General features: G+C 31.8%; 1 protein-coding gene across 1 annotated transcript in view; it reads right to left on the bottom strand.

The window, feature by feature from the left end:
* Positions 1 to 299: 299 nt before the first annotated feature.
* The window catches only part of LOC129234584 (uncharacterized), a 69,060-nt gene continuing 42,791 nt past the window's right edge, over positions 300 to 26,568 (bottom strand). The window contains exons 7-9 of the mRNA XM_054868607.1: positions 22,958 to 23,021; positions 3,419 to 3,532; positions 300 to 583 (exon numbers count right to left, since the gene is read on the bottom strand). Of these exons, the coding sequence (XP_054724582.1) occupies positions 424 to 583; positions 3,419 to 3,532; positions 22,958 to 23,021 (338 nt within the window). The 3' untranslated portion in view covers positions 300 to 423. The remainder of the gene's footprint in view (positions 584 to 3,418; positions 3,533 to 22,957; positions 23,022 to 26,568) is intronic.

The following is a 26,568-nucleotide window of genomic DNA, read 5'->3' as shown; positions in this document are numbered from 1 at the left end:
CCAATCTCACCAACTGTCTTTCATTCTTTGTCATGGAAAAAAAAAGCTTAAAAAGGGAGTACTTTAAAATATTTGACAGAATTTTTTAGTACTTTATGATGTATGTGTATTTTTATACATATATTGGGGGGAGGGGGGTAGCTTGTACAAGCTTTATCCTTTTAAAACTAAGGTGGGGTCAATTTACCAGCCAAGATGTAGCAATATATTTATAAAAATACAGGAAATTATGCATAAAAAGACACTTATTGGAAAAGGAAATCAACCAAACAAATTAATAATCAACAACATTTACACAATGCCTTTTTATTAACAACAAATTTGTTTTACAAATTGCAAAAAAAAAAAAAAAATGATTTGGGAATCTTAAAACATGTTAAATATTTACAAGATTATATAAAAAACTATTCTTCACTTGGGTCATCACACATCATGAGGTATGAGACGAGGTAACTGAATGCTGTTGAATGAATAAAAGCTGATATCACCATTATCAACAACTGCTAACTGTAAGATTGCACCATCATTCCACTTCTTTTGTAAGACAACTATTTCCGCAAATTTCGGAATTGGATCTGTTGCTCTATAAACAAATACAAAGAAATTTTTTTCAAATTATTTCATTTTTGAGCTAAGTAATTTCTCACGCAAGAAAAAAAAGACACCAATTTAAACTGTAGAGGGTAAATGTTCAGTACTTAATGCATTTAATATATTTCTGCCTTGCTTCTGATCTACATGAAACAACACAAACATGAGTGGGATTATCATGTGGTCTAGAAAAGGAATGCCGAAAGTCATTCCTGATCTAAACAAGAATGAAACTGTAAAGATGCAGAATTTTTTTTTTGTGAATTTATTTGCATTTAAGGACAAAAAGAAAACTGTATTAACACTAGAAAGACAACATTTTCCGTATACCTAGAAAGACTAACATCGGTTATTTCGACCACCATACTTAAAAGATTGGAAATTTTATATTTTTGAGATTTTTAATCATAGAAAAGATTTTTTTTTACGTCTTAGATTTATTTAACAATTTAATCATACTATAGTCTGCAAATCAGTCTTAGGAAGCTTTTTTTTTTAAATTTTATGTTTGATCAAGTGAAACACACATATGATTTACATAACTGATATTAAGGAACAATAAATTTGCACAAAAAAAGAGGACATTTTCTCAATATGTCTAGTCACAACATAGCTTAACATAACTAGCAATTATTTCCAACCATGCATGTAATTGTTTTCAAAAATATGTTAATATCTTAGGTCAGCTAGTGTAATAGTTTAAAAAATATAACTTTTTAACACTAGGCTATTCTTTTATGCTTATCTAGTATATTATTATACTAGATAAGCATATCTAGATAAGTATATTATTATACTAGATAAGCAGATATATAAGTTAAAGGAGTGAAAATATTCACTTTAAAGTTCAGAACTAGAGTTATCTATCAAATAACAAAAAAGTTTACCAAACCAAAGATTCATAAAATTGCTCCAAAATCACCAGGTACAGTCAAACCTCCCAATAGTGGACACCGTCAGGACCAAAGTTTTTGTCCGTTAACGGGGAGTGTCTGCTATTGGGGAGTCTGAATTTACGATGGCATTTTAATTTTGTATTTTAAACCTACACATACAGTGTCTAGTTCTAAATTAAATTAATGAGCTTTGCTTATCTAAGTGAACTTAACTAATAAGTAAATAATCCGCGGAATCTTTCGGGAAAATAAAATAGGAAGGCATTTGTGTAAATTGTTTCCTCTACCTGAACAAAATCAGTCAAGCACAGTGGAATCAATGTCGTTGATTTTCAACACCTTTTTTGTTTTAGATGGTCGCAAAATGTAGCGCAATCTGCTACTTTTCACTTAATCTGGCAATACTGTGCCGATTCCTCATCAGCGTATGGTGGGAAAGGACGCGGAGCTGACTCTCATCTCCCAAAATCTAGTAGAAAGAGGGGGGGGGGGGGAGGGGGATGCCTTTAAGTTGCACGAGAGTATTTTTTTTTCTCCCATGCAAACTGATAAAGCAAGATACTATGTAAAAGGAGAAAGATTTTTTTTCCTTTGCTTTTTGCTTGAATTTGTGCATGAAATGAAAACAAAACTTTTGTAAACTTCGACTAAAAACATTTGACTTGAATGGCTCCTGTTTTCGGAGAAAAAGGGGTGTTAACCCTTTTATCGGTACTGGTTAGCCTCAGAACATCGCAAAGGAGAAGAAAAATGCTTGTCACAAAAGCAGTGCTGAGCAAAAGCTTACCAGACACAGAAAAATAAAACGAAACTCGGCTGATATACTGTCCACTAACGAGGAGTGAAATACATTATACGCCCATCTCGAGGGTCTTGGGATTCAGAAACTGTCTGCTATTTGGGAGTGTCCATTAAGGGAGGTTTGACTGTACCTAAATTTTGCGATTATCCTGAAGACATTTTTTGAAATTTTACATTGATGGAAAAGGTAAAATAGCTAGATGGCAATTCGTCCCATGCACAAAAAAAAAAAAGCAAAAACAAGCCAACCTTTTTTTCTACGCGTGCAAAATATGCAAAGGATGACTGTGTGCCGATTCTTGTTTTGAACTACTATGTCACTCAGCAGAGTTTTTAAAATTGAATTCCATGTTAGGTTAGTAAAGTACAATTTTATTTCTTTTTGACAACCATATGCACGTCATATTTGTTCATTTCTACTTTTTGTGTATCTTTTATTTTTTGTATGCATATAAAAGGTTTCTCTTATTTCATTCATTCATATTAATGATATATATCATTTACATATTGATAAATATTACAAAAAATACATTACTTATTGTGCAGCTCTGGTTAGTTGAGCTGTGACCTTGACTATGTTTACCTGTTTTAGGGGAGTTTACTGAAAAATAGACGGGTTATTGGTTCGGATTTTAGTTGGAGTATTTTTGAAAAATTATTAAGAAAGTTTCTCAACTCAACGCCAATTACCCCTCCTTATTTTCCAAAACAGAGGTAAATATTGTCAGAATCGGAGCTCAACTTCTCAGGGCCGCATAATACACACCCTATTAATTTGAAGTCATTATATTAAAATTCAGATTTTATATGATTCCCCCCCCCCTTTTGGAAGTAATTCAAATTTAGGCTCATTAGATGTAATACAGGTATGGCATATGTACAAGATCATCTTTATCATTATTTGGCAAATTTAGAATATTAGTTCAACCAAAGATATTAGTTCAGGATGCCTATGCATCTTTCATGTCTTTCTTTCAGAAAACTGAAATATTTTTCTGGAAAATTAATTTCATGGGGCAAAAGCATACAAAAACAGAATTGTAAAATACAATACAATTAAAATCTAATACAAAAGTTTTTTTTTTTCAATATTTAGAAAATAGAAGTATTTTTATGCAAGAATTACTTACCTCACTACAGCTATTCGATACTTCGGAATATCGGGACACGTTTTCTTGAAGTTTGATCCAGGAAGATATACATCAAACGAAATTTGGAGGAATTGGTTGGCAGAAGGTAAATACCTGAAATAAAAAGCTTATTAGGAAACTTTTTGCGACTCAAATCAAAATTTCATGTTCCAAAATATTTGAACATTTTTCAAATCTACTTCTCTGAAAATATGACAATACAGTGAAACCTGTGTAAGTTGACCACTTGCGGTGCAGTACTTTGGTGGTCAACTTAGACAGGTGGTCAACTTATAAAGGGGGTAATGATTTTTTTCTTTTTTTTTGTCATTTCTTACACCATGTATTCATTTTTTGAATAATTGACACTTACTCTTTCCGTTCAACTCACTTTCATTCTTTAACATTACTTTGAAACAATAAATTAAAATGTTATTCAAATATTTTTAGAGGTCATTTTCTCAGAATGACGTATAATGTGTCATGTAAATTTAAAATTTCAGTAAATTGATCAAAAAAAAAATCATTTTTTTATAAAAAGTTATTTGATATTAATAGTTCCTAAAAAAATCATAGCTAATCAAAAATAACAAATTTTTTGCTTATTTTTTTTTCTCATATACATTTAATACATTTATAACTATGATGATCTACTTTTCAACAAAATAACTCTTTATTGAAGTTTGGCGCACTTATTAGACACTAGTTTCGGAAATTCCATATGTGTCAGCTAATTTTCTCTGGATTTCTCCCTTTTCAATTAATTTTAATATTTCACACTTTTAACAATCTCAATTAACTTTTTTTTTGAAGTCATTTTATGTAAAACTATGACACAAAGAGCAAAAAGCTGACTCTCATAGTTCTTAAAGGCAGTTGAAAATGAAAATATCCTATTTCTTAATCCCTTGCACCAGAAATACTGCAGACACCTTTTGATGCAATGCAATTGTGCGAATTTATTTCTTTTTGTTCATAATTTTTGAGGAGCAAAAAAAAAAAAAAAAAAAAAAAAAAACACACGATTTTGACTTATAGAGTTACGTTAGCAAAGAAACTTTTGAGACGGTCATAAAATAAAATTCGACTAATCGAATATTTTGACTCAACTAAATTCGGCTTATTGAAAGTAAAATTCGACTAATCGAATATTTTGACTCAACTAAATTCGGCTTATCGAAAGTAAAGAACATTAATTTTCTATTCAGTGAGGCAGGAATCAATATTCACATCCGTTTATTGAAGTTTTTGGCTCATCAAAGTTCGACTAACCGAAGTTTCACTGTACATAAAATTATGAATACAGAAAATATTCATGTAACTCAGTGCTCTTATAAAAAAAAATTTACTGCCAAATTTTCACCTTTCAAAAAACTTTTTTTATCCCAATATGATAAAAGAAGTCTCTTGTATGAATGGTGGAAGAATCAATAAACATTAATTTTTACGAGTCTTCAATATTAAACTATGTTAGTAAAGTATTTTCATACTGAGGCTCTTTAGGTATTTTTTTTTCTTTGATAAAAAAAATTGTATTCCAAAATGCATTAAACCAGGAGAAATAGTGTCCACAATGGAAAACAATGATTTTCTTAAAACCTGCTTGTCCTGTTAGTCCAGTCATATTAGGGGTTTCACCTCGGAATGCGAGATAAGAAGCTGTAAATTGATAAATAGTTTTATTTTGACATTCTAAATGCTGTCTCAAAAGTCTCATTAAATCTCGTGTCCGCTTCTTAAGATATTCAAGGTCAAAGATAACAAAAATCAATTTTTTGCAAATATCTCGCTTCCTATGGGTTTAATGCTATAAACATATATTTTAAATATTGTAGAGCATAAAATTCTCTACAATTTTTGTAGGAAACATTTTTTTGTAATACAATATTTAAAATATATGTTTATAACATTAAACCCATAGAAAGCGAGATATTTGCAAAAAAACCCCCTGATTTTTGTGACCTTTGACCTTGAATATCTTCAGAGGCGGACACAAAATTTAATGAGACTTTTGAGACAGCATTTAGAATGACAAAATAAAGGTATATGTGAATTCACAGCTACTAATCTCGCATTCCGAGGTGTTGACCCAGTTTTTGGCTAAAATGACTGGGCTATGTTTCTATAATTGTTGTCACTGATACATTAGGTAAAAGAAGTACATGATTTGTAACTTTTTTTAAATCTTTAAAAAACAAAATATGCGTTGATCTTTTGATTTTTAAAGTTCCGTAATGTACATAAGACTTGTGATTCATTTATAGATACTTCAAAATACTTTCCATGTTTTAGAATGCGTGATTTTAATTTTACTTTTATTTTTTTATTTATCGTAGATAGCTGTGATTATGAGGAAATTAATTTACAAGAATTAACTCTTGGTTACTTGTAATTAATAATGTCTGAACTATCACAGTAAATCATTTCTTTTATTATTCATACCAAGGCCCATTTATGTATTGTATTTTTTTAAATAAAGAATTTCAAACAATACTCTCCTATAGAAATCTCTGTATGAGGAAATGAAACTACAAGATTTTGCTTTTAATTATGCAATTAATTACGAAGAAATTAGGTATAAATATGAATGTTAAACATTTCTTAACGATTAATTGATAAAATCTTCCTGATTTTCCTAAAATAAAATTGTTTTACATACAAATAGTGTTTAATGCTGGTATTCTCCACTCCGGCTAAAACTTGGACCGAGACTTAAACCTGGAAGTTGAAAAACAACTCTATTCTCCATTCCGGTTTGGCATTAAACTCGATCACAGAACCGACGAAGAATGCCCACTTCCAGAGCTCGGCCCATCACCAGGACTTCGACGGTTGAAAACTAGATTTCCTTCCCATCATTCCTTTATGAGCAAACAAAATGGACGACGGCCGTTTGGATTATTTTGAGCGATTTGCAAATGCTAGAAACTATTGATAAACATTCGCAAAACATTCTTGATGTCAGAGAAACAAAGATAAATTACAAAATTTAATCAGAATTAACATTCGTTACAGGTGTTATCAAAAAGTACGACCGAAAACATTAATGCAATGCTTAACAGAATGGTGCGAAAAAAATCATTTTTTAAAAAATTTCCATGTCACTGTAGCACAGAAAAGTTGCGATTGGTAAGTAAATAATTTTTTTTTTTGAAATCTGATTTCTTTCTGCCGCACCGTTTCTTCGTTTTTAAACTTTCGCCTCAATTAACAACAAAAACGTTACAAAAGAATACTGCATGAAAAAATAATTATTGGGGAGGGGGGAGGGATTAGATGCCACTTCTGAGAGAATATCTAAAGAACACTTTCGTCCATTACAAACTAGTCTTTATCAAATAATTTCTGGAAATTTTAAAGTAGCACGAAAACTTATTATTTTTTTTAATGCAGCATTGCTCCAATTTTAAAATGCTGGTCAAACAATTTTTAAGCCGCTAATAGTTTTTAAACAAATTCTTCCCTGAATTATAGTCATATAACGTCACAACATAGCTTTAATAATTGCTAAAACTTTGTTTTAAATTTGTGAAAAATGTGACAAAATAGCACTTGCCATTATTTTTATGAGTTTGGGGAAATGAAAAATGGTCCGTAAGCAAAATAATCAGGAGTGCTCAACCCCGCTGGGGGAGGAGGGGAGGGGGGTTATGGCACAGAATATGCCATGAAATTGGGGGGGGGGGGGGTGTTTAAGGAATAATTTCTTCATTTTTTAGGGGAGTCATCCATTTGGGGGGTCTTCGTAGGGTTCAGGAGGGGGGGGGACCCCTGGAAAAATCAATTACTTTTCTTAAACAGTAGTACCTGTTGCAACTTTTTTATTCAGATCAATTATTGAAGTAGCAAGGTATCTTGTCCAATTGAGAGACCGAATTACATAAATCATTCCAAGACAGAAAATGACAGAATGAAGCTGAATGTTCCACAAAATTTCAATGCACAACACAATAATATCTAAACAAATTTAAAAGTTTCTTTGTTTCAAATAATTATAAATAAAACGGTTCAGGAGATTTTTAATTGCAGAAGAAATTACTATTACTAGCTTCATGAACACATTAATGTGGAAAAATATTCTCAATGGATGAAATAACATTTGATTTTATGCTAGGGAATGTAAATATAGAAGCAGTTAGAATGTGATTTTATTTTTGCATACAAACACGCATGTAATTACAAGATAGGGGATGAGAAAGAGCTTTGAAAAACAAGTGATTGTAAAAATTAAGGTGTGAATGATAACAAGGAATTTTTACATGGGCGTCCATATGCAAAATTTTAAGGGGAGGGGGGGGGGGGGCTCAGATATTTTTCACATGTTTTAGCAGGATATTTTCCCGTGGAAACCGATTTCAGTACAGATTAAAGTGAATAAAATTTGACATTTTTACTTATTCAATAATGGCTGGAAAAGAAATGTTTTTACATTTTAGCAAAGAAAAAAAATACTAAAGCAAGAAAGTTCTAATTTCTAAGGGGGGGGGGGCCTTGAGTCCCCACTTGCCCTATATGGGTGCCCTTGAATTTTTGGATGATAAAAATATATAATTATTTTTTCAACTTTTAGAAAAGACTATATTGTTGAAAAAATAAGTTCTTCACGTGGAAAACTAATGCAGGGCAAAATGCAGTTTATGAATTTGTCCTGTGTCGTTTATATTAATAAGTTTATGGATTTTAAAGACAATAAATGTTAACAAATGTTTCACGAAATGGAACAGATGGAGGGGGGAGGGGATCGGGTTCTAAAACAAATACATTGTAACAAGTTTTTAATAATATGGTAAATTATTTTTCTTTTCTATGTTTTTAATTCTTTTCTTTCTTTCAAATGCATACACAACATAGTGGAAAATATTAAGCTTCTATATTATTCAAAAATGTTTACTTCACACACAAGGAAAAAAAAAACATTTATGACTGACAGATTTTCAATATTAGAAAGAGACTAATATATTAATCAGTAGCGTATCTAGAGGGGGGGGGGGGGAGGGACAATGGTCTGCCCCGGAATTGCACCCAAATTGGATTTCAAAGTTAATAAAATAACTAAATTTTAATTAATTTTCTGAAGTTTTTCCCGATTTTTTCTTAAATCATATTTAATCCATTAAATGTCAACGGAAACAAAGCACAATATTGCGCTTGGATGGGGCACATTACATATGCGTCTAGGGCAAATTTTACATAGAATTTATTCGTAATTAAACTCGTTTTTTAATTAGAACTATAGTTACAACGCCAAAATAAAAATAAGTTACTGTTTCTAAAAAATAGCACGAACTTAATATTTACATAAAACATCTTTTTGAAAGAGGGAGGAGGGGGATTTCGTAAATTACAGCCCGACCCAGATGAAACCCTTGCCAAGAACGTGACTATATTATTGAATTAATTTTTATTTCATCTTGATTAATAACAAGATTAAAAAAAACAATTAATAACAAGATGAAAAAACATTAAGTTTCTTTCCAGAAACATTAAAAAAATGCATTGATGTCTTTAAATTTCAAATTGAGTCTAATAAAAAAAAAATTGCATGAACTATAGATCCATTTTGCTACTCCCAATTTTTATTATATGTCAATCATTCTTCGTGCCCGAATTTACTACCACGTGGAATGCAGTCAGGTAGAAAATGTCACATGAGTCACTCTACCCAATGATAACAGCCGTTTAATTTTTACTTCAGTTAAAACTCGGCTCCCCTAATTTGTGCTTGAAATGACTTGAAGAACCGCGTTCGAAACTAGTTTTCCCTTACTTTTCGGTTTTGGGGAACCGAATTTCATCTCCGTGCTGTGACGGTATTGAGAATAGGGCCGTAAACCAAATAAACCTGGTTTAAACCAAAAGAATCTGGTTTAAACAAAAAAAAAAAGTTTTTTTTTTATTTCTTTTCAAAAAAAAATTTTTTTTGTGTACCAACCCCAATTTTAGTAGTTCTGGTGGGTACTGCTATACAGCATGATTTGGATAAAAAAATTTTTAATGAAAGCATACCTAGGATCTGAACTTTAAACGCGTTTTATAAGAAACTTAAAAAAAATCCTTTGCTTCTCATTGCCTTTTATATGTAAAAATCATTAGTTTTTTTTTTTTCAAATAAAAAGACTAAGGGTTTTTTTTTCACAGTTTTTTGTTAACGTTTTAAAAGTTGGTATGAAAGATCTTTTTTTTTGACATAAAGTAATATTTTAACAAGTATTTACTAAATTAAAATCTTGCACATAATTACAATTAATTTTAAAATTCATAAATCTAAGATCTTAAAATAGACATACAACTCAGGAACATCGAAAATAGCGCCCCAAGAAGGAAATATTGGATTAAAGTGAAATTTAATTCACAGAATAATATAGGTGGGAGATACACTTGATCCCAAAATCTAGACAATTAAACAAATACAGGCTAAGAAATGAGATAAATACAGTGATACTTCAATTGCATTGGACACCTTTTTGCTGCAATTCAAAGCCGCAATACGGTTCGGCATTGAGCTAATTAAACGTCTGATGATGCAGATGGGCCCACAAATTTTGAACAGCCACTAAAAAAAAACCTTGCACAGAGTAACATGGCAGTATCTGGCATTTCAGCTGATTCCATACATGCTCTATAGGAGACAATTCAGGGGAGCAGGAAGGCCATGGAAAGTCTCAAGAGGACCTAAGAAGTCGTGAGCAACCAGGGCTGGCAAGTTTCTGGCGGGGCGGTTAAAACCACTGGTAGAAATCGGTTAAAACCGGCATGGTAAAAACCACTTTCTGCCACATTTTTGGCAGAAACTGGCAAAAACTCTCAAAATGACAAAAAAAAAAAAAAAAAAAAAAAAAAAAAAAAAAAAAAATTGTAGTAAACAGTAGAGTACAGAAGAAAATGCATGGAAAAAATAATTAATTGTTAACCAAAGCACAGTTTAATTTACAATATTATCACAATTCAGAATGAAATGTTACATTGTTTGGACCCTTCAGTTGCTTCATGGAAAAGGTAGTTCTAAAAATCTAAATAGTTTCTCAATTTAATATGCACGAATGAGAAACTTCAGAATATTCTTGCAACAAAAGATCTAGCAGGCAATGCATCAAGGAGCAAGCAATATTATTTATAAAACTTTCAAATTGTATATATTTTTTAAAACTGGTCCATCATGTAGTAACTAGAGTAGTGGTAAAAATTCGACTAGAAAAATGAGTTTTGAGAAGTGGGGCCAATTTGTTTTGCAAAGCTGTGATATTACGTACAAAATCTAGATTAATATTAGCAAGTAAAATTTGACACTTTCTTCTGGAAGCACATGATAATTTCAATCACAAGCAATTTAGATGAAGCTTATTTGTGAGCAAATTACAAACAGTAATTCCAATTTAATTTTGTATGTCACTCCTCTATCCTAAGAACCCATAGGATTTTCGTCCTTTGTTAGATTAATCCAAATATTACGAGCATCAGCAATTGAAAAGTTCCCTTTCTGAACTAAATCAAGGGCACTAGCATAACATTTTATTTTTTATTTTTGAAATGAAGTTAAATTTTTTTGTTTACCTAAACAAATATAATTTAGTAATTATTTTAGTTTTTTAAGACGATTTTAAGCTTTTGCCAGTTTCTGCCGGTTTTAACCGGTTATAACCAGTTTCTGCCACTGGCACGGCAAAAAAGTTTCTGCCGGCAGAAAGCCAACCCTGTGAGCAACACTAGCTGTATGCAGCCGAGCATTATCTTTCAGGAGAATTGCCCCTGGGAGACCATTTAGGAACGGTCCTACATGTGGTTGCAGAATTTCATTAACAAAATGCTGACCTGTTAAAGTTCCACGTACCACAACTAGAATGGACCGCCCCATACATTATAACCGCGGTGCAGGCAGTGTGTCGTGCGATAGAATAGGTGTAATTGTATCTTCCTTGTGGACGCCTCCACACCCATGCGCGGTTATCATATGACCCTAAAGCGAACCGGGAATCATCACTGAACACCAGCTTGATAAACATAAGTTTATCCTAAATATATTATCATTAATTTATTATATGTATCTCATAATTTACAAACAACTATAATCATGTAAATGTAAACTTACTGTGAATGTTTGCAGTGTAATGATAACCTAATTCACTTTGCTAAGCAATCTCGCGGTAAAACAACTTCCGGTATGAATGAAAACAAACTGGGAATTTCTTCAGGTGTTGAATCTCTCTCTCTTTCTCGTGTTTAGTTTTATTTTGCCCGCTGTTAGATTGCAGTAGGGGTTTTGACTCTCTGGCATTATCAAGCCATCGAGTTCTCTTTTCATATATTTTAGATGTATTAATTGAAATGATTGTCGATAGATATGATATGATTGAATCATCAAGCATTATCCGAATTTAGTATTCGTTGAATATCTTGAATTGATATTAGTATTTAGGAATGCAAATCATGGAATCTTTTACAATACCATCCTCGGCAATAGTAAATTGGAATTAGTAACTAGAAATAAGATTGAATTTAGAAATCGCTTTAGATGAAGTATAATTTCGAATATGGCTTTATGTAATATGCTGAAGTATTTTAGTCCATCACACCTTTTGCCAGTCAATGATATTCCACATCACTCTGGTTTTGCACCATTGTAGACAGAGTTGCATATGTTTTGGTGTTAAAAGGAGTACATGTGGACTGCAGATCCACTTTAGCTAGATGTCTAGAAATGGTTTGGGGAACAACTGCTACCTCTACGTCTGCTTCTGTGGTGGAACGAGTCACTGTGGGATCCACGAGCACTTGGCGGACGATCTTTTGGTCCTCTCTCCTAGTAGCATTCCTGGTCACTCCAGACCCGGTTTTTCAAACGGAAGTACTATTTTGTGTCCACTGCTTCTGTTTCCAACGGAACACTCCAAACAATCCATCTGAGCAGCAACATGGCTCATCAACCAGCGCGCAATTTTCATGCTGATGATCAAACCTCTCTCAAACTCGCTTAAATGTAAGAAACATTTTCTAACTCGCTTTCCTGGCATCCTGCACTGATTAAGTTTCTCCAACAATCCAGGTGTTATCGTAACATTTATAAATTTTAAATTATGCACCTGGTCATATAGTACATTTTCCCCGATTGCACCCATACCGTAGGGTAAACGGTCATGCACATTAACACCAAACTCGGATCATTTGAATATCAGATGCCACTCTTTTTATAAAGTTTCGTGATTGTACCTTTCTTCTTTCTTGGGGCGCTATTTTCAATGTTCCTGAGCGTATTTCAAATGTAAAACAATGCATTATGAATAATATTTTTGCAATTTTGAAGTAGATGCTTAAGATATATATATATATATATATATATATATATATATATTGTCTTGAAAAACATTTTTCAAGACAAGAACACCTCCATTTTTTAGAAATTGATTAACATGCATTAATAATACAGAAATGGCATTTGGACAAGGTGTAAAAAAAACCTTGATTATGTTACATAATATCAACTAGACAAGTAATATTTGAATAAAAAGGGTTAGATTTACATCAAAGGAATGGAAAGAAAAATAGCAATGAAAACAAGTTCCATTCCAGGCATCTTTAAAAAATGCATACTGGAAAACTGGATTTATTAGGACCCGGAAAATTTCAACCCTGGTCCTTGGTTGGTCCTAATTTTGCACCAATATTGGTACCAATAATTTCTTCTAATACTTTGAGGAATTGTGCTTTACATTGATGGTTCATTTTATTTAAATTTTATATTTTCATACACAAGAGAAAACTTCAAATTCTTTTATACATCATTTGCAAAACTTATAATTCAATACAGTTTGACACTTAACTTAGGTACATCCCTTTAAAACCAAAACTTACATAAAAAAAGATATGTCATACAATATTCAAGCGTACGCTCTAATGAGAGTCAAGGCTGAGTAAGCAAATTTTAAAACACTGAAACTAATTTACATTAAGTCAAAAAAAAGAGAGAAATACTCAAACATGAACTTACCGTAGAAAACTGAAGTTGCTGGGACAAGCATGAAAGTGAAACAAATATTTTAAGAAAACTCATAGTGAATGCAGAGTGCTGATACATACATATATATATATATATATATATATATATATATATATATATATATATATATATATATATATATATATATATATATATATATATACAGTCAAACCTTCATTAACGGACACTCCCCATTAGCGGACAGTTTCTGAAGACCCTAGACCCTTGAGATAGGAGTATAATGTATTTCACTCCTCCTTAGCGGACACTCCCGTTAGCGGACAGTAAATCATCATGGCAAGCATTTTTTGTACTCCTTTAGGATGTTCACCCCCTTAATTTCCGAAAAAAGGAGCCTTTTAAGTCAAAGCTTATGGAAGTTTTGTTTCTATTTCATGCACGAAATTCCTACAAAAAACAGAAGAAAAAAAAATCTTTCTCATTTCACACAGTACCTTGGTTTATCAGTTTGCATGGGAGAGAAATTCATTCAAAAAAATACTCTCCTGCAACTTAACAGTACTCCCCCCCTCACTAGATTTTGGGAGACGAGTGTTGGAGCCACGTCCTTTCCCTCCAGACGCTGATCAGGAAATGGCACAGTATTGTCAGATTAAGTGAAAAGTAGCAGATTGGGCTACATTTTGCTACCCTCTAAAACTAAAAAGGTGCTGAAAATCAACGACATTGATTGATTGGTTTTGTTCAGCAAGAGGGAACAATTTACAAATGCCTTCCTATTTTATTTTCCCGAAAGATTCAGCGAATTATTTACCTATTGGTTAAGTAAACTTATATTTGCACTACTCATTTAGAATTATACACTGTATGCGTAGGTTTAAAATGCAGATTGTATTGTAAATTCAGACTCCCTAATAGCGGACACTCCCCGTTAATGGACAAAAACTTTGGTCCTGAAAGTACTGTCCAGTGGATGGCTAATTATTTCGGAACTTGTTTTCCTAATTATTTGAGGCTAAACTCCCTGCTTTTAATTTTAGGTTTGAGCTCTTCTTTATTGTTTATAGTTTAACATGTGGTGCATTTACCCAATGTTACTCTATATTGCATGTACTGGAGCTTAAACACTCTCTTTTAGTTCATAGTTAAATTTTTTGGTCTTTTGACCATATTTATTGACTTCTCCATGGCTGATGAGCTCTGGATTCATACTTTGTCTTTTCCTATTAAATAGCGGTTTGCAATTTTCCCTTTTCTCATCATTATTTTTTATATAATTTGTTTAATATTTGGTATTTGGCTTGCATATTTTATATTTACTTGGCTTTTTAGTTTTGCTTCGTCGCGCATCTTTGGGCTTTTGGTGTGGTCTTTTCAATATTTTTCACTTTTATTATATATATATATATATATATATACATTTTGAAAAAAGTAGTTGTAGTTAACTACATTTGTGATAAAGTAGTTGTAGTTCGCTACAAAAAAAAAAAAAAAAAAATGTAGTTTTTCCAACCACTGGGTTTAGGCTTTTTCTGAATCTGTTTATTAATCAGATTAAATGGTTCAGATGTAGATTCATTCGTCATTCAGATTATAGGTTCATTCAAAATAAATGAATCTATGAAAGTTTTAAATTTAAAACGCAATAGGTACCTCAAAAACAATTGAATAGCCCTTACAGCAAAATTACAAACAAACAATGTGTATTAAAAAGATGGAGCAGGAAAATTGTACACAATCACTTACTATGAAAATTACATTTAAATTTAAAATATTAATTTCCTCAAATGAGGTCGTTTCCAAAATTTTAAAAGTATTTTTTCTCAAAAGAGCATCCTTAAAAACATGGGATCTGACCATTTTTTAAATAACTTGACTAAGTTTAATATTTGTAAAAGATATTTTAATCGGCGCGCTTTCATTGTTTATGCTTCTGCCGATGATATCACAAACGCTGAAATTCCATTCACTGTTGCCAATCACAGAGCGAAATATTTAACTCACATCTTTACTCACGTGTACTGGCAACAATATGGTTGAGAGTAAGCGTAGAGCATAATATTTAATTCGCTTCTAGATCATCATAACGTGGAAATGCGGTAGACAGATGCGCCAAAGTACATCATTTGTGACGCACGCCATAAAGACCACACCTTATTTTTAAAACTGGACATTTAAAATAATTAATTAAAAATTAAGTGTTGGGTAATGAAAGTTTTTTTCTTGCTCTATGTTTTTTTTTCTTTTTGCTTATTCCAGGGATAGAAGTGACATTTGCCAACAAAAATATAGGAAAATATAGGAATTTTCTGAAAAAAATATAGGAATTCGATGGAAAATATAGGAATTTTCTGCAAACAATATAGGAATTTTTCGAAATAATATAGGAATATTTTGAAAAAAAAAAGGATATACAGGAATTTTGATAACAAAGCTCGCCAGTATGACATTTTTTTTCAAAATGCAATACTATTATTCGATTAAAAACATGTAATTACACTACCTGACATAAGTGCAATACATACACATAAATAAGTCTAAAAATACACACAAAATCAATTTTACAAACAGTAAAAGAGCGTAAAACTGTAATTTGTACTAAACATATTAAGGCATACTTCTTTAAAAATAAAAAAAATAGACGAAACTTTTTGTAGATGAACACAAATCTTTCTTAAAATAGTTGTGTCACTAACCTAATTTTTAATGAAAGATTTTGCCTGATCCGATACTGCGATGGGCAAGCTGTGCAGTAGAATGAAATTCGTGAAGTTCTGTTCGAATTTATGTTATCACTTGACAATGCAGTAAAAGCCAAACTTAAAGTTTTATAAGTTGTTGAAACATGTGCTATGCTGAAATCAAAGTCACATGTCACAGTAATATCAAGGGTCAATCCAGGTTTCATTTTTTAAGTCCCCGTTATGCGAAAAAGCAAAATATTTTTTGTGAATTTTCTTTATTTTTGTGAAAAAGAAATTATTGTGAATTTCCTTTTCTTTTCTAGAAAAAAGTGTTCAGGTAAAAATTTAAATGTATGCAAATTAAAAATTTAAATGTATACTGTGTTTTTTTTTCAGAAAAATCTCTGATATGATACTTTTTGACCATTTTCCCCCCCTGAAAATCCTGACTTTTCAGTACCAAATTCGATCATAGTTGAAATCCACGATTTCCCATGACTTTGAAGGACACCCTGTAAAATATATATTTGATTTAGAAATATTTGGTCATGAAAGCAAAATAATCCAGACCTAAAAAACTTGGTAGCCACCACTGTCCCAAAGTTTTAAAGTACAAAAAGAGAGGGGGGGGGGGGGTTAGTTTTTACTACTTTCATTAAAAAAATTAATAAATAGAACCTTGCACTTGTTTACAAAAACATGCATTTTGGAAAATTTAAGTTAAAATAGGTTTTTAAATTACTTCAAAATAAATAAATGAGAATTCATTAGGAAACTGCATTTTAGTAATCAAAACCGTTTCTTTAAGTTCATACCAAAGCCTCCAAATCAATGAGGATCGAATGCAATTGTGCAGATAAAATTTCACTTTTCTAGAAACAAATGCAGGGCTCCCAACACATTTTAGTTTTAGAAAAGGGTAAAAAAGGACCAATTTCAATCAAAAAGAGGACTAAAGAGGACCAGTTAGGATTAAAAAGAGGATCTTGAGAGGGCCATTCATTTAAACACAAGGAAGCATCAAAAGGCAAATTAGCTGCCTGCTGCTAAATCCCTGAAAATAATTTGTTAATTAACCATAATACTGATTTTTAATGATACAATTCCTTTATCACCTTCTGCACAACTGATCTTTTTATCCATTGAATAATATTATTTACACAAACATTTGGATGGGGGGGGGGGGGGGAGGCACTTAGCGCAGCACTTAAGGCAGCCTCCATAGAACTAAATGGGCGTAATGATACATTTTGAATTGAACCAGGGATGCTGGTAGTCTCACTGAAGGATAGATGAAGCTGTGCTTCATCTTTCTATAGTTTAAAATTATTTTTGTGTTTTTCTGTATTGTAATGCTTCTTTAATAGCATTTATATCGCTTCTCCACCGATATGAATCCATCACACACCAAACAGATCTACTGTATTGAAAGTTTCCCTAAAAATGTCTGAAATTCTCAATCACAAAGAGAAGCAGATCACATGAGGCATAGTTTTGCAATTTTCATATTCAAAGTATATTTTCAAGAATCATAAAGCTTACATTAAAAAAAATAATCCATGATTGCAGGGCCATGAGTGCTTTGAACTTTTATGGGGGGGGGGAAACAAATTCCCCCCTTTAGCAGGCATCATGCCGCCTGCCTTGTCTAGTGGTCAAAGAAGTCTGACTGCGATAGGAAGGTCCGGGTTCGAATCCCGGCTCGGGCATGGACGAACTTTCTCTCTCCTGTCCTTGTCCCCTATAAACGGGTCCTTATGGCATGTGTGTACTGTAGAAGTCGGACTTCACACCAAATTACTCTACAGTTGGAAAAGTGAAGCAGTGCACCTCAAATTGCCAGCCTACTTGGCACACGACAACAACAGCAGCAGGCATCATGACAATGAAATGATGTACAAATTCAACTTCATATAATTACATAATTCAACTTTGTTTCATATACAGACGCTACTTTAAAATGTTATGTGCTCAATTGTTTAAATTTAATACCCATCCCCCTCCCACACAAAAAAACAGTAATAACCGAAAATAAGCTAATGATAATCAAAATTAAGTTTGGAAAACTAAATAAGCTTGAATTAAACAACACAAAAAATATTAATTTTTTAGTTATTTAAGTAAAAATTTAATCGAGTTAATCTGACGTAGCATGTCAAAATAACTTCTAATTGCCATAAATATAAAAATATTTATAAGATGCAAAACGATTGAAAGCTTAATTCCTACGTTAATTATTGAAATTAAATGAAAAATAAGCTAATCTCAAGTAGTATATGTCAAAATAACTTCCAATTGTCAAAAACATCTAAATGTTTACAAGATGCAAAAGGATTGAAATTATTTTCCGCGAAGTCCGAATAAGCTCAATGTTGTTATTGTTTTCAAAATATTTCCTTCGTTAATTATTGAAATTAAACGAAAAATAAGCTAAACTAAGGTAGCATATGTCAAAATAACTTCCAATTGTGGAAAACATCAAAATATTTACAAGATGCAAAAGGATTGAAATTTCCAACGCGAGAAGCATTTTTCCGCGAAATCCGATTAAGTTCAATGTTGCCATGGCTTCCAAAATAATTCCTTCGTTAATTATTGAAATTAAACGAAAAATAAGCTAATCTATAGTAGCATATGTCAAAATAATTTCCAATTGTCAAAAACATCAAAATGTTTACAAGGTGCAAAAGGATTGAAACTATTCTCTGCGAATTCCGAATAAGCTCAATGTTGTTATGGTTTTCAAAACATTTCCTTCGTTAATTATTGAAATTAAACGAAAAATAAGCTAAACTAAGGTAGCATATGTCAAAATAACTTCCAATTGTGGAAAACATCAAAATATTTACAAGATGCAAAAGGATTGAAATTTCCAACGCGAGAAGCATTTTACCGCGAAATCCGAGTAAGTTCAATGTTGCCATGGCTTCCAAAATAATTCCTTCGTTAATTATTGAAATTAAACGAAAAATAAGGTAATCTATAAAAACATATGTCGAAATAACTTCCAATTGTTAAAACATCAAAATGTTCACAAGATGCAAAAGGATTGAAATTTCAAACGCGAGATGCAATTTTCCGCAAAGTCCGAATAAGCTCAATGTTATTGTTATGGTTTCCAAAATATTTCCTTCGTTAATTATTAAAATCAAAAGAAAAATAAGCTAAACTAAAGTAGCATATACTAAAATAACTTCTAATTGTGGAAAACATCAACATATTTACAAGATGCAAAAGGATTGAAATTTCAAAAGCGAGAAGCATTTTTCCGCGTCCGAGCCGAGTAAGTTCAATGTTGCCATGGTTTCCAAAATAATTCCTTCATTAATTATTGAAATTAAACGAAAAATAAGCTAAGCTAAGGTAAGCACCTGTCAAAATCACTTTGGATTGTAAAAAGAATCAAAATATTAACAAGATGCAAAAGGATTGAAACCTCAAACACGAAAGCAATTTTTCGCGATAAATCATATCGAATATATATGTTCAGAAAATTGCACTAATGAAATATTTTTAAAAGAATTACCAGCACAATCCAAACAATAAATAAATTCAAGCAATAAAGAAACTTTTTATACTTTTTCAAGGTTTTCAAACACTAGAAAATGTGTGTGTGTGACCTTTTTTTCCCCCCAAGAACTTTTCAAGGTTTTTCAATGGCGTACGAACTTTGTTTAACACGCGCTGCGGCGGCGTGCTTGGGAGAACAGTAACTTTTAACGAAATGAAAAACTTTTAAAATCTGATATTTAAGTAAAAACAATATAAAAGCGAACTAATCAGACCATAATGTTAAAAGTCTAAAGCGGACTTTACCATAAAACACGAACTTTGGCGGGAAAAGCGAACCATTTGGGAGCCCTGCACAGTAGGAAAGATAAAATGGCGGCTGCACGTGGATCGCGGAAAAGGCGGTAGCCAAAAGTCGAGGGGAAAAGTGAAAAAAAAAAAAAAAAAGGAATCGGAAACTGAAAATATAGGAAAATATAGGAATTATAGGAATTATAGGAACTTTTTCAGAAATATAGGAAAATATAGGAATATAGGAACGCTGCGATGCCTGTTATTCTATCAATTTCAGTAACTAAAAGTAGTACATACTTTTGACTGAAGGAAACAACCCCATTATGTTTTTAAAACCAATAAGTTAAGTAAAAAGTTTTTAAAAATATTTTTAAAGCAAATTATTTATAAATTTAAAAAGAAATAGTTTTTCAAGCACAGTTTTTTGGTTCACTATCAATATGTCTTTTTTCGTGTTCAAGCTGGTTACTGGTAACAACACTGAAAAGGTATGGCCAATAGCAATGGCCAGCAATGGAATAATTTCTCGACAATGAAGATTTGACTGTCTGTTACATTCTATAATTGCCATTTTCTTATATAATCAAATATTTTATTGGATTTTTTTCTAAAATTTGTAATGCATCAAACGTTATTTTATAAATAATTTATCGTCATGACTAGCTTTTAGTCTTGTAATGTTTTGTGTAACATTAACTATATATTAACCTGTATTCAATATTTATAATATAGTATCAGAATATAACTGATTATGAGCCTTCTCAAAGTCTCATTGCACCTCATTCCAAATTGCTCTGTGCTCCCACGCGGGGCACCTCAGTTTCCAAATTGCTGTCCCCTCCCCCCTAGCCATATTTCGGTAGTGAGAGACCCAAACTAAGGAAAAAAAGTATGACTATAAGCACTTAGTGGTGCATTAATTCCCGAATAGAACTTTTTAAATATCATAAGGCTCTTTTCGAACCATGAAGTTAGATTTTCAGCACGTGAAAATTAGTTCATTAAATCAATAGTGATTCAGGATAAAGTATTTATGTGATGACTTTGAGTATTCTAAAAGCACATATTTTCGCAGGGCTTCCAGAACGCGCCATAATCACGATAATTTAAACCTCGCGAAATATTTTTTTAATAGAATAATTCTGTTCACATAAAACTCGCAAAATTTTCAGCTTACAAACGCGTAGATTTTTTCAATTTCGCTAAAATTTACGCTCGTAAGAATAAGTGCTTTCACAGTATTTCATACTAGTTAATGCAACTGTTTATTTGCACAAAAGATTGTTGATGCTTTCCTTCAAAGTTCATTGTAATCACTTTCAATGGACACAAAATTATGACATGTTTTATTTTATTTGCATTTCTGATACATTTTTTCTGAAAGGAAGTTTTTGTTTTGTATTAAAATATAGTTGATAATATGGCAATTACGCAAAGTTAAAATGCAAACCTATTGTTACATAGTGTAATATTTTCGCAAAAAAAAGTTTCAGATTTATTTGAATTACTTGGGGGCTTTCCCCTTCTAGGATATGTATTTCCAAATCTGTATGTAAGCAAGGAAAAAGTTGCGTAGCGAAGCTCAAAAAATAGTCTACTCCAAGTTTAGACCCGAAGGAAATAAATGCTCTCGATCATTCAACCCTTAATTGCTGTCATCCCCTCCCCCTAAACACATGATTTTTATTACCCTGAAGATTGCCTGAAGACGATCTCCAAGCCCCACCCCAACAGGGGATAAAGAAGCTGTCTCCACTTTCTCTATTGTCACCGGTGGGAGGCGTGGTTAACACGGAAATTTGTGAATTTTTGCAAAATTTACCCAGTTTTTCCCTTCCAATTACTCTGATCCTAATTTAGGTATGATTAGAAGAAAGATATCTGAAAAGCAAACTTTCAAGAATGACGCGCAGTTTTTCAATTTGAGCAAATGTTAGATCTTGAGTATTTATGAAGCGTTTAAACAGAAAGCACCTCTTACTTTGTCAACTCATAAATTTAATAACCATTTAATATTAAATTTTAACGGAAAATGAAAAATTGAAAAAGGCGCGTCATTTGTACTGCTGTGAAGAATGTTATGCAGAAAAAAATGTCTCAAAATATTTAAATGCGAATTAGCAATTGGGAGGAAACTTCCCCGTAGACTTAACATTGACTTTGAAACTTCCGAGGCTCTCTCCAGCGGCACCTTAATGAGTTAAGATTCAATACTTTGACTTCAAGAAAAAGAGATGCAAAAATATGCCGCAGTGTATAACCGCACCTCACTAATTTTGCTTTTTTTTTAAACAAATGATTGGCGGAAAATACATACAGAATTAGGGTACTTAATTTTGCAAAGCAAAAAAATTTTTTTTTGTTCTTCATTTAATCAACTTTCCCTGAACTTTGATTTTTTTTTTTTTTGAAATTCCTTGATTAATAGTTCCCTGGTCTGTCACCACCCTGTCCTAGCACAAATGTCACCCAGGGGCGTAATTTGTGGTGTCACCACCTCCCTCCCCCCAAAAACCCTTTTAATGTATAATGTAAACTTGAAGTTCATACAGTTGTCAGAAACAATTTTTTTTATGTGGTATAACAAAAGTTAGAACTAAAATACAAATATAGATTATGAATGCATTTTTTGCAAAATTTCCTCTACATACATATGTAACCGCTTTTTCCCCGTAGTATTGTGGACCATTTTCAATTAAATTTGATAGCTTAATAAAATAGACATATTTTTGAAACATTTTTAGAATTGAAGTACAGTTGTTGGCTTTCTGTTTAACAATGCTTTATTTAACAACGGCTTTTCACGGTCCCAGATGGTCCACTGTAGTGTTAAAAGCATTCTATTTAAGGACGCTTTCCACTTAAGGACGATTTTTTGTGGTTTTTTGAAAGTCCTTAAACAGAGAGCCAACTGTATTAATAATTTTCAAACTCTACTTTGGGTGTCACCCGGGGAAGACTGCCCTCCAGTAGTGATGCTACTGGAGGGTCTTAGGCACTTCAGACACATTTTCACTAACTAATAGAAAGTAGCAGGGGTGATTGAAATAAAATTTAAACTAAATATCAAGTAAAATTTTAAAACATAAATTACTTTACCTGTCATTAGTGTCATGAAACAAACTGTCCAGTTTTGTTTTCTGCAATGACTTCAAAACATCCTCTGTAAGGGGGAAATTATAACAATAAAATTGAAAATGCAGATTACTATAGCTATATTAAAATAATTCTCTTTATAGTAAATAAAAGTAAGGTTTCAAAGAAATTCTGGAAGGAAGTCTGCGGCGGACATGCGTCCAGGAAACCCCATAGCACCTACAGCCTTGAAATTTTGTACAAAATTACTTAGAGGCCCCGGGAGTGCGAACCTGGGGTTGTTTTTTAAATTTCGAATAAGTTTTTTTGTAATTAATTTAAGCTCAAATTTTGCGTAAATTGTTTATTATTGCCTATTAAAGGGGTGAAAAATTACTGGCACATATTAATATTATATATCTAACTTAAATACGGCGGGAGTAATTTGCGTTTTTAGCTCGAAATGTTTCAGGCTTAGCTAAAGTTTAGGCACTACTTTTTTCATTAAATCTATCAGTAAAAAGCGAAGGAATCACCCTACAGTATCCTTTTTGATGCCACTGAAAAGAGCAGCTTTTTTTTACTCCAGATCTAACTCGACCTATGGTCCAAAAACTAAGATTCTATCTCCAAATGGAAAAAAGTTACAAGTCGTTAAAGATCAATTTAGAATAATCTCATCTCCATTAAAATTATTGATGTTTTATTTGGCATTGCCATAGTCATGTCTTTTTGATTCGCATGTTACTTCTTTCTTATTCAAACTTTATGGGTTTCGATTTTAACGGAAAAACTTAGGCTTAACTCAGTTTAAGTCCAGAGCTAAAGAGCAAAATACATTACTAGAGACCATGAATATAAAAACGACTTTTCAAACGTAAAAAACTAGTTTTTCAATGCTCATGAGCCCCTTAGCCCTTAAGGCTCTGTAATTTGGTACAAGTTATTTTGAAACCCCAGGAAGGAGTGCTTTTTGATCCAAAGGGAGCTCATAATGCATTTTTAATCTGTTTCTTTTTAATTGACGATTTAAAACTTTGCGAATCAAATAAGACTGTCAAGCAATCTTCGGGGGTTGGCGAGTGTTAGCGAGCAGGGGGCAGGGTCCCTAGTGTTATTAAAGAAAACAATCAGGGAGAAATACTTTGTTTGACAGAAACTGAAAAAACTAAAAAAGATTGGTTGTTCTCATGCATTCATAGCTCAAGTCCAGTTATATTTAAATTTCTACTCACAGAATGCCTTACAATTTTATGAATACATTTTTTTTTTCTTTTAAACTTTTTTAAAAAATATTTTCATAATATAAAAGCAAAAAAAAAAAAAAAAAAAAAAAAACATTTTACATTCAGTTGTTCAACTTCTAGAATCATTTCTATTCAACAAAATCAAAGAAATGATAATTATTTTTTACAGATCATAAATTTTAAGGCATCAAATCAAGATTTTTTGGATATACAGTCGAAGCTGTCTACCTCAAAAAACTGCATAGCTCAAATTTTTTAAATTTCCCAGCAATTTCAAATAGTGTCTCGTGCTTTTCCCCTGCTTTTCTCCAATACTTCATGCGCTAAACCAGGGTTGTTTGGTTTAAACCGAGTGGTTTCTTTTTTAAAACCATTCTAGAAAAGGAGATTCATTGGAGAAAAAATCCATGCAGCTCTTTTTTTATTAATTCAATTATAGTTATTTTTCAGTCTTTTGCATTTCAAAATAGTCCAAAAAGCATATTTCAACCAAAATTTTATTTAATGCCTGATTTGCTTGATTACTAAGATTTTTGGAAATAGATTATGTACCATTGAAGCAATGCATAGTGTATATAAATTTTAACGCTAGAATACAGGGTTGCCAACCTTGGAGGAACAATTTGAGGAGCATCTGTGGTGATTTCGAGGAGCAATTTGAAACTTTGCGGCGCAGTTAGGTATTTTGTATAAAAATCAATAAAAATAACTAAAACCACTTACCTAAAGTAGTTTTAGAGCTTTAATAATCACTTTAAGTATCAGAATAAAAATAATTATTTTTAAATTAATAAAACAGCTTCAAACACTATTTCAATCTTTGAGTATAAGCATCTTTAATTTCCCATATTTTCATTTTTGACATGATAATAACAAAGTATAAGCTTGAAACATTCGGCCGGGAAATGTGGAGCAAAACAACTTCTTTATGGAGGCGCAAAGTTTTGCTACTTTTGCGGAGCAGTTGGCAACCCTACAGAATGTTGAAATGACGAGAAAAAAAAAAAAATCCTAAAGAAGTCCAAGAACACTTAGCGTAGGCATAAAATTGCACTTATGCTTGCACTTTTTGCATCCCCGATAGTCGATAGAGTCAGAGCAAGAAAAAAAATATATATAAAATTATGAAAATAGAAAGTATATATGTAACTCAATGCTCTTATTAAAAAAAAAGGGCCAAATTTTCAACTTTCAAAGAACTTTTTTAACCCAATATAATAAAAGAAGTCACATGTATGAATGGTGAGAGAATCAATAAACATTAATTTCTATGAGTCTTCATTAGTAAAATACGTTAAAAGAGTATTTTCATAATAGGACTCTTAATTATTTTTTTCTTCTTTGATAAAAAAAAATTGTATTCCTAAATGCATACAACCAGAAGAAACATCTCAAATGGAAAACAAAATGATTTTACTAAAACCTACTTGTACTGTTTCTATAATTGTCGTCACTGACACATTAGGTAAATAAACTACATGATTTGTAACTTTTTTTTAAATCTTTAAACAGAATGTGCACTGATCTTTTGATTTTTAAAGTTGTATAATGTACATCAGACATTTCATTTGTAGATACTGCAAAATACTTTCCATGTTCAAGAATGCATGATTTAATTTTACTTTTTTTTCTATAGTAGATAGCTATGATTATGAGGAAATTAATTTGCAAGAATTTATTCTTGGTTATTTGTAGTTAATAATGTCTGAACTATCACACTAAATCATTTCCTCGATTTATTATATCAAGGTTTACGTACAGTATTTTTACTAGTGGTACCTGCACAGTTTTGCCCGTAGTAGAAAATCAGAAGTTCATTTTGTTCGCCTGTATATTTAAATACTGGATGATGAATTTCTTGTCAATTGGCTATGTTCATTTGCTCGCTCATGTTACAGCTCCACATAAAAATAATTTTGTAATCTACTCTACCACGTTATGATAATTTGCTGAGTAAAATGTTCTTAAAATTGGAAAAAAAAAGAACAAAATCAAATTTTTGAAAAATCGCTTTGAGTTGCACACTACCATGATACAAACTAACTTTGTGCCAAAGTTATTTTGTAGCAAAGTTGTGCCATTTCATGAAAATCAGCCGAACGGTGTAAGCCCTATGCGTGTCACAGAGATCCAGACTTTCAGCTTTGTTATTAAGCACGAGGAAATGGAATTTCAAATTTTTCTCTTAATTATTTAATTAATTACAAAGAAATTAGGTACAAATATGAACATTAAACATTCCTTACCAATTAATTGATAAAATCTTCATGATTTTTGTAAAATAAAATTTTTTCTTGCAAATAGTGTTGAAACCAAATAAACCCAGTTTAAATAAAAAAAAACAGTATGTAAATTTTATAATATTTAGGACAAATTTCAAAATACTAA

The sequence above is a fragment of the Uloborus diversus genome, chromosome 1, assembly GCF_026930045.1.
Source record: "Uloborus diversus isolate 005 chromosome 1, Udiv.v.3.1, whole genome shotgun sequence".
In the NCBI taxonomy this organism is placed as follows: Eukaryota; Metazoa; Arthropoda; class Arachnida; order Araneae; family Uloboridae; genus Uloborus; species Uloborus diversus.
Note: the sequence above shows the minus strand (reverse complement) of the source record. Positions and strands in the feature narration are given on the sequence as shown.